The following is a 9,564-nucleotide window of genomic DNA, read 5'->3' on the forward strand; positions in this document are numbered from 1 at the left end:
GCACAGTACTTAACATTTAGCAAAGCCAGACTGTGGAATTTGCAGGACATATCCTCTCCCTCGAGTGTGGGACCAGCTTGTGCAGTGGTGATTGCTTTTACCAAGGCAGGACCCATCAAAGCAGCGACCCTTTCTTCCAAGGGTGTCAGTGGCTGCAGATTTGCTAAGCCTCCTCCTGTTCGAGTTCTTCCCCTTTTATTATGTGCCACCTTCCTCTGCAAAGATGAAAATGCAACTTTTTAGAGAGAGTGTCTTTCTGCTGGGTGGGACATATACAGCTGGTCACATTTACAATTCCATTGAATAAATGAAAATATTACTGACACTAACTACTTGACCAAGGTCCTGCCACTTTTTACACTGGCCTCCAGATCTCGTGGTGATCACCATTGCGCAGTAATCTGCAACTTGGTTCCAGCGTTTCTTAATTTCTTTGGGTGGAAATTTTGTGTGACCTCTGCTTGTGTCTAGCTCCTTCTTCTGGTCTCAATGACAGTAACTAGTGCTTCCACAATCCTGTAAGAAATTCTTGATCCTTGCACCACATTGCATCTTGTATTGCTGCAGCTCCGATTTTTCCGATACTCTCACACAACACTCAATGTTATCACACATACAACTGGCTCTTTAAAAATGGCCGATTGCCAACCTGGAGCTGTACTGCGCATGCATGCCCATTGAAATAACATCAAAAGGGTTAAGTCATGGCAGGAGAGCTTTGACACATGCCCTGCTGCTCCTGTGCCATGTGGGAACTCAGGGACGCTTCCAGTGTCCCTGATGACTACATGTGCAGGAAGCGTATCCTGCTGCAGCTCCTGACAGACTGCATTGCAGCACTGGAGCTGCGCACGGATTCACTCTGGAGCATTCGCGATGCTGAGGATGTCGTGAATAGCACGTTTAGCGAGTTGGTCACAGAAACATAGAAAATAGGTGCAGGAGTAGGCCATTCGGCCCTTCAAGCCTGCATCACCATTCAATAAGATCATGGCTGATCATTCACCTCAGTACCACTTTCCTGCTTTCTCTCCATACCCCTTGATCCCTTTAGCCACGAGGGCCATATCTAACTCCCTCTTGTATATAGCCAATGAACTGGCATCAACAACGCTCTGCGGTAAGGAATTCCACAGGTTCACAATTCTCTGTGAAGAAGTTTCTCCTCTTCTCAGTCCAAAATGGCTTACCCCTTATCCTTAGACTGTGACCCCTGGTTCTGGACTTCCCCAACATCGGGAACATTCTTCCTGCATCTAACCTGTCGAAACCAGTCAGAATTTTAAACGTTTCTATGAGATCCCCTCTCATCCTTCGAAACTCCAGTGAATAAAGACCAAGTCGATCCAGTCTCTCCTCATATGTCAGTCCAGTCATCCTGGGAATCAGTCTGGTGAACCTTCGCTGCACTCCCTCAATAGCAAGAATGCCCTTCCTCAGATTAGGAGACCAAAACTGAACACAATATTCCAGGTGAGGCCTCACCAAGGCCCTGTACAACTGCAGAAAGACCTCCCTGCTCCTATACTCAAAACCCCTAGCTATGAAGGCCAACATACCATTTGCCTTCTTCACCGCCTGCTGTACCTGCATGCCAACTTTCAATGACTGATGAACCATGACACCCAGGTCTTGTTCCACCTCCCCTTTTCCAAATCTGCTGCCATTCAGATAATATTCTGCCTTCGTGTTTTCGCCCCCAAAGTGGATAACCTCACATTTATCCACATTATACTGCATCTGCCATGCATTTGCCCACTCACCTAACCTGTCCCAGTCACCCTGCAGCCGCTTAGTGTCCCCCTCACAGCTCACACCGCCACCCAGTTTAGTGTCGTCTGCAAACTTGGAGATATTACACTCAATTCCTTCATCTAAATAATTAATGTATATTGTAAATAGCTGGGGTCCCAGCATGCAGGTAAAAATTACACAGGCAGATAAGGAATGGGTGACCAGCAGGAAGAGCAGCAGAAGGTAGGTAGTGCAGGGGTCCCCTGCGGTCATTCCCCTCCAAAACAGATACACCATTTTGGGTACTGTTGGGGAGGATGACTCATCAGGGGAGGGCAGCAGCAGTCAAGTTCATGGCACCATGGGTGGCTCTGCTGCACAGGTGGGCAGGAAAAAGAGTGGGAGAGCTATAGTGATAGGGGATTCTATTGTAAGGGGAATAGATAGACATTTCTGTGGCCGCAATCGAGACTCCAGGATGGTATGTTGCCTCCCTGGTGCAAGGGTCAAGGATGTCTCGGAGCGGCTGCAGGACATTTTGGAGAGGGAGGGTGAACAGCTAGTTGTCGTGGTGCATATAGGTACCAACGATATAGGTAAAAAAATGGGATGAGATCCTACAAGCTGAATTTAGGGAGCTAGGAGTTAAATTAAAAAGTAGGACCTCAAAAGTAGTAATCTCAGGATTGCTACCAGTGCCACATGCTAGTCAGAATAGGAATTGTAGGATAGCTAAGATGAATACATGGCTTGAGGAGTGGTGCAGAAGGGAGGGATTCAAATTCCTGGGACATTGGAACCGGTTCTGGGGAAGGTGGGACCAGTACAAACCGGACGGTCTGCATCTGGGCAGGACCGGAACCAATGTCCTAGGGGGAGTGTTTGCTAGTGCTGTTGGGGAGGGGTTAAACTAATATGGTAGGGGGATGGGAACCTATGCAGGGAGACAGAGGGAAGTAGAATGGGGGCAGAAGCAAAAGATAGATAGAAGAAAAGTAAAAGTGGAGGTCAGAGAAACCCAAGGCAAAAATCAAAAAGGGCCACATTACAGCAAAATTCTAAAGGGGCAAAGAGTGTTAAAAAGACAAGCCTGAAGGCTCTGTGCCTCAATGCGAGGAGTATTCGTAATAAAGTGGATGAATTAACTGCGCATCAGCAAGTAACGAATATGATATAATTGGCATCACGGAGACATGGCTCCAGGGTGACCAAGGCTGTGAACTCAACATCCAGGGGTATTCAACATTCAGGAAGGATAGTCAGAAAGGAAAAGGAGGTGGGGTAGCATTGCTGGTTAAAGAGGAAATTAAGGCAATAGTAAGGAAGGACATTATCTTGGATGATGTGGAATCTGTATGGGTGGAGCTGTGGAATACCAAAGGACAGAAAACGCTAGTGGGAGTTGTGTACAGACCACCAAACAGTAGTAGTGAGGTTGGGGACAGCATCAAACAAGAAATTAGGGATACGTGCAATAAAGGTACAGCAGTTATCATGGGCGACTTCAATCTACATATAGATTGGGCTAACCAAATTGGTAGCAATACGGTGGAGGAGGATTTCCTGGAGTGTATTAGGGATGGTTTTCTCGACCAATATGTGGAAGAACCAACTAGAGGGCTGGCCATCCTAGACTGGGTGATGTGTAATGAGAAAGGACTAATTAGCAATCTTGTTATGCGAGGCCCCTTGGGGAAAAGTGACCATAATATGATAGAATTCTTTATTAAGATGGAGAGTGACACAGATAATTCAGAGACTAGGGTCATGAACTTAAGGAAAGGTAACTTCGATGGTATGAGACGTGAATTGGCTAGAGTAGACTGGCGAATGATACTTAAAGGGTTGATGGTGGATAGGCAATGGCAAACATTTAAAGATCACATGGATGAACTTCAACAATTTTACATCCCTGTCTGGATTAAGAATAAAACGGGGAAGGTGGCTCAACCGTGGCTAACAAGGGAAATTAAGGATAGTGTTAAATCCAAGGAAGAGGCATATAAACTGGCCGAAAAAAGCAGCAAATCTGAGGACTTGGAGAAATTTAGAATTCAGCAGAGGAGGACAAAGGGTTTAATTAGGAGGGGGAAAATAGAGTACGAGAGGAAGCTTGCTGTGAACATAAAAACTGACTCCAAAAGCTTCTATAGATATGTGAAGAGAAAAAGATTAGTGAAGACAAACGTAAGTGCCTTGCGGTCAGAATCAGGTGAATTTATAATGGGGAACAAAGAAATGGCAGACCAGTTGAACAAATACTTTGGCTCTGTCTTCATAAAGGTGCCACACAAAAGGTTACTGCAGAAGATAAAGGTACGCGGAGTCAGAGGAAATGTATTAGCATGGATAGAGAATTGGCTGTCTAACAGAAAGCAGAGAGTCGGGATAAATGGGTCCTTTTCGGGTTGGAAATCGGTGGTTAGTGGTGTGCCACAGGGATCGGTGCTGGGACCACAACTGTTGACAATATACATAGATGACCTGGAAGAGGGGACAGAGTGTAGTGCAACAACATTTGCAGATGACACAAAGATTAGTGGGAAAGCAGGTTATGTAGAGGACACAGAGAGGCTGCAAAGAGATTTAGATAGGTTAAGCGAATGGGCTAAGGTTTGGCAGATGGAATACAATGTCGGAAAATGTGAGGTCATCCATCTTGGAAAAAAACACAGTAAAAGGGATTATTATTTGAATGGGGAGAAATTACAACATGCTGTGATGCAGAGGGACCTGGGGGTCCTTGTGCATGAATCCCAAAAAGTTAGTTTGCAGGTGCAGCAGGTAATCAGGAAGGCGAATGGAATGTTGGCCTTCATTGCGAGAGGGATGGAGTGCAAAAGCAGGGAGGTCCTGCTGCAACTGTATAGGGTATTGGTGAGGCCGCACCTGGAGTACTGCGTGCAGTTTTGGTCACCTTATTTAAGGAAGGATATACTAGCTTTGGAGGGGGTACAGAGACGATTCACTAGGTTGATTCCGGAGATGAGGGGGTTATCTTATGATGATAGATTGAGTAGACTGGGTCTTTACTCGTTGGAGTTCAGAAGGATGAGGGGTGATCTTCTAGAAACATTGAAAATAATGAAAGGGATAGACAAGATAGAGGCAGAGAGGTTGTTTCCACTGATCGGGGAGACTAGAACTAGGGGGCACAGCCTCAAAATACGGGGGAGCCAATTTAAAACCGAGTTGAGAAGGAATTTCTTCTCCCAGAGGGTTGTGAATCTGTGGAATTCTCTGCCTAAGGAAGCTAGCTCATTGAATGTATTCAAATCACATAGATTTTTAAGCAATAAGGGAATTAAGGGTTACGGGTAGATGGCGGGTAAGTGGAGTTGAGTCCACGACCAGATCAGCCATGATCTTATTGAATGGCGGAGCAGGCTCGAGGGGCTAGATGGCCTACTCCTGTTCCTAATTCTTATGTTCTTATGTAATACTAGGAAACCGAGGGTCTAGTGAGAAGGAGAAACTGTGTTCGGGAAATTGATAGGATTGAAGGCCAATAAATCCCCAGGGCCTGATAGTCTGCATCCCAGAGTACTTAAGGAAGTGGCCCTAGAAATAATGGATGTATTGGTGATCATTTTCCAACAGTCTATCGACTCTGGACTGGAGGGTAGCTAATGTAACACCACTTTTTTTTAAAAAAGGAGGGAGAGAGAAAACGGGTAATTATAGATCGGTTAGCCTCACATCAGTAGTGGGGAAAATGTTGGAATCAATTATTAAAGATGAAATAGCAGCACATTTGGAAAGCAGTGACAGGATCAGTCCAAATCAGCATGGATTTATGAAGCGGAAATGAAGCTTGAAACATCTTCTAGACTTTTTTGAGGATGTAACTAGTAGAGTGGACAAGGGAGAACCAGTGGATGTGGTGTATTTGGACTTTCAAAAGGCTTTTGACAAGGTCCCACACAAGAGATTGGTGTGCAAAATTAAAGCACATGGTATTAGGGATAATGTACTGATGTGGATAGAGAACTGGTTGGCAGACAGGAAGCAGAGAGTCGGGATAAATGGGTCCTTTTCAGAATGGCAGCCAATGACTAGTGGGGTGCCGCAGGGATCAGTGCTGGGACCCCAGCTATTTACAATATACATCAATGATTTAGATGCTGGAATTGAGTGTAATATCTCCAAGTTTGCAGATGACACTAAGCTGAGTGGTGGTGTGAGCTGTGAGGAGGATGCTAAGAGGCTGCAGGGTGACTTGGACAGGTTAGGTGAATGGGCAAATGCATGGCAGATGCAGTATAATGTGGATAAATGTGAGGCTATCCACTTTGGTGGCAAAAACACGAAAGCAGATTATCTAAATGGTGGCAGATTAGGAAAAGGGGAGGTGCAACAAGACCTGGGTGTAATGGTATATCAGTCATTGAAAGCTGGCATGCAGGTACAGCAGGCGGTGAAGGCAGCAAATGGTTTGTTGGCCTTCATAGCTAGGGGATTTGAGTATCGGAGCAGGGAGGTCATACTGCAGTTGCACAGGGCCTTGGTGAGGCCTCACCTGGAATAGTGTTGAGTTTTGGTCTCCTAATCTGAGGAAGGACATTCTTGCTATTGAGGGAGTGCAGCGAAGGTTCACCAGACTGATTCCCGGGGTGGCAGGACTGACATATAAGGAGAGACTGGATCGACTGGGCCTGTATTCACTGGAATTTAGAAGGATGAGAGAGGATCTCATAGAAACATATAAAATTCTGACGGGACTGGACAGGTTAGATACAGGAAGAATGTTCCCCCTGTTGGGGAAGTCCAGAACCAGGGGACACAGTCTAAGGATAAGGGATAAGCCATTTAGGACTAAGATGAGGAGAAACTTCTTCATTCAGAGAGTTGTTAACCTGTGGAATTCTCTACCGCAGAGAGTTATTGATTCCAGTTTGTTGGATATATTCAAGAGGGAATTAGATATGGCCCTTACAGCTAAAGAGATCAAGGGGTATGGAGAGAAAGCAGGAAAGGGGGACTGAGGTGAATGATCAGCCATGATCTTATTGAATGGTGGTGCAGGCGCGAAAGGCCGAATGGCCTACTCCTGAACTTATTTTCTATGTTTCTATGTTAAAAATGTCACTTCTTTTCCCGTGCATGCGCAGAAGGTGCAACATCGTTTCTTCGGCCGAGACAGCAGGCTCCACCTCCCGAGGCGACATGGAAACGCTGCATGGCGCCAAATTTGAATTGTACATCAGGCAAAATATTTCTGTTGCATTTCTGGCCAAGAAAACGGGCGTTAACTATGACAATACGCCAGAAAACGGGCTTGGGCAAAATTGAGCCCAATGAGTGGAGATGTGACCAATTTGGTGCCCGTGAGTCGAGATTAAGGGAAGTTGTGTGTGCTGGCCCTATGCTCACAAGTAATTACATTGAGACTGTCCCAAACCTGTTTCACACAGGATCCTCGCAGCCATCAAACAAATGAGAAAAGTTCCGTTTCTATAGTAGTTTTGGATTGTTTTTTCTGTCTCACAGCAGTACTGATGCAACTTTGTTTCTCTTTTACAGCCTTTTCCTTGGAGAGATGGGAATCATTCACTTTTCCACAACTCACACACCAATCCATTACCTACCGGCTATGAGAAATAAAGCATTACATTCATTGTTGGGAATTCCAGCCCCACAATGCATTCAACATTAAAATACGTAATTCACATGTGCTATTATAATCCATATGTAACATTCAAAATATACAATAAAAGGCTTTACATGACCTATAGTCTCTCAGTATTGAGCTGTCTCTAATCCTGGAAAAGTTATCTCCTTGTACAGTAAAGCAAAACCTCACTTGTAGTTCAGTCATCTCATTCAAATAGGTTGAATGAGATTTTGGCATAGATGAGTTGGAAAAAACCCACAAACCTGCATTTACTTTGATTCATGACTTTAAAACATTGAAAAATAATATCAAAACAAGGTCTATACAGTAACATAATAAACATTGTACAGAAATGACCTACCTCAAGAGTTGGGTATGCAGCAGTGATTCTGCACCACGTAATAGTAACACACTTACGTACCTGGATCTTGTATTGAGTTAAATACATCAATGACCTTGTGCCATGTGTTGAGGTGCATATTGTAATGAGCCTGTATTTTGTGTTGAAGGGTATAAGCAATAACCCTGTATCAGGTGTTGGATATACAACAATAATCCTGTGCCACATGTTGAAGGGTACATAGCAATGGCCCTTTCCTTATGTTGCATATACAGATGGCAGAAGAGGGTTCACATAACGTTCTCTTGCACCAATCACAAATGCTCAATCTCAACAGTTAAATGAGACTTTCAATTGCGTGATTGTGGTGTCATGTTAGAACTGCTTGAACATCAAAAATATTAATAGATGTTCAAATAGTCCTAATATTGCCTTTGGCATTATCTGAAACATACATTTCACACTCGACACATAAATCTTGGCCTGCAAGTGAAAGAATAGTATTAAGATATGGAAAGTACATAGACTAATAACAGTTGATAATGTCATGCAATTCTACAGCTTCAGTGACAGTCTGGATTCTTAAAATTTTTAAAAACCTTAACCTGTTAGACCGACTTGCATGAATTCCAGTTTAGACCTAAATTTGTTATTCTTGCTGTAACACAGGTTGACATGTGACAGGTCCTAATTATATCTTACGTAACTATCCCCATTTATGCAAAGCATTCTTGACCCTGGGTTTCTTATGCCAGTATTGCACTGGTTAACATTTTCTTAATGGTAAGCCTGCTTAAGTTTGGTAGAGTTGAATGTCTTGCATGTCTGTTTATGACAGGTGTTTGTTCAGCACAAAGGTGTTGGTTTACCGGAGCCTAATTCTGGAGATCTGCCACATCTTTGTATCCTATCTGGTCCGACAGGTTCAGGAAACAGCAGTGATCCTTTCAGCAATATCTTCCCATGCCCGCTGCACCACATACCTCGGGGGGGGGGGGGGGGGGGGGGGGAAGAGGATGGGAGCGGTGATGATTCTCTTTCATATATCCTTTCTCTCTGTACTTCAAACAGTGTTTCCAGTGCCATGTCATCAAAGCAGGACTTCCTTAGCCTCTTAGCCACCATTCTGCAGGAAAATCGCACAGTAAACATCTGTAGTAGACTCACGTGTGTGCCTTCAGGGATTTAAATGACTGCTTAACACTGTCAATGGTAATTTATAGCACAATGTTTGACAAGCAAGTTAAATAGTAAAATCACTTGCTCACGAGCATGCTTAATTATGCCAAGAGACAAACGATATTCAGTTAAGCCTTTCTTAACATAAACACAGTCATTTCTAGTCTTTGATGTCAACACTGGGATCCACAAAAATAATTCAACACTTATTTTTAAGAAAACCTCTTCTTTTCCATCACCCATGCACTGCGCAGACTCTGACCAGTTCCTACCTAACATAGCAATTGAGGTCCTACTTGCAACATAGAATCCAGATTTCCATGTTAACAGAGGCCTATTGCCTGAAACAGGTGGGTGCTTTGCACCCCCGGTGGCCGGCCCCTTTTAAACTGGAGCCAACTATATCATGAGGCTGTAAGGCTATCGAGCCCACTTTGAGGCCGTTAATACCAGGCGAGGCCAGGAAGTGAAAGTCGGTCCCCATGTTCCTAGGATGGAAAATTGTTCAATTTCCCTTATTCGGTAACCACAAATGTTCATCAATTTTCTTCTAAAGAGCCCATAACTCATTTCCAGATATTCACTGTTATGTACAGAAAAGATCAAGGTGATGGAAGGGAACACTTTTCCACTTTCTGTGCAGTGTGTCAGCATTAAGCACTCCTAAATCAGGTGCAGAACAAGTTAGTGCAGAGTA

The 9,564-nt window shown here is 44.2% G+C and overlaps 1 protein-coding gene across 1 annotated transcript in view; it reads left to right on the forward strand.

Annotated features, from left to right (window-relative positions):
• LOC139279535 (cytochrome c oxidase subunit 6A, mitochondrial-like) overlaps nt 1-7,464 on the forward strand; it is a 38,440-nt gene extending 30,976 nt beyond the window's left edge. The window contains exon 3 of the mRNA XM_070898658.1: nt 7,258-7,464. Within this exon, the coding sequence (XP_070754759.1) occupies nt 7,258-7,338 (81 nt within the window). The 3' untranslated portion in view covers nt 7,339-7,464. The remainder of the gene's footprint in view (nt 1-7,257) is intronic.
• The last annotated feature ends 2,100 nt before the right edge of the window (nt 7,465-9,564 follow it).

Source organism: Pristiophorus japonicus, chromosome 14, assembly GCF_044704955.1.
Source record: "Pristiophorus japonicus isolate sPriJap1 chromosome 14, sPriJap1.hap1, whole genome shotgun sequence".
Classification (NCBI taxonomy): Eukaryota; Metazoa; Chordata; class Chondrichthyes; family Pristiophoridae; genus Pristiophorus; species Pristiophorus japonicus.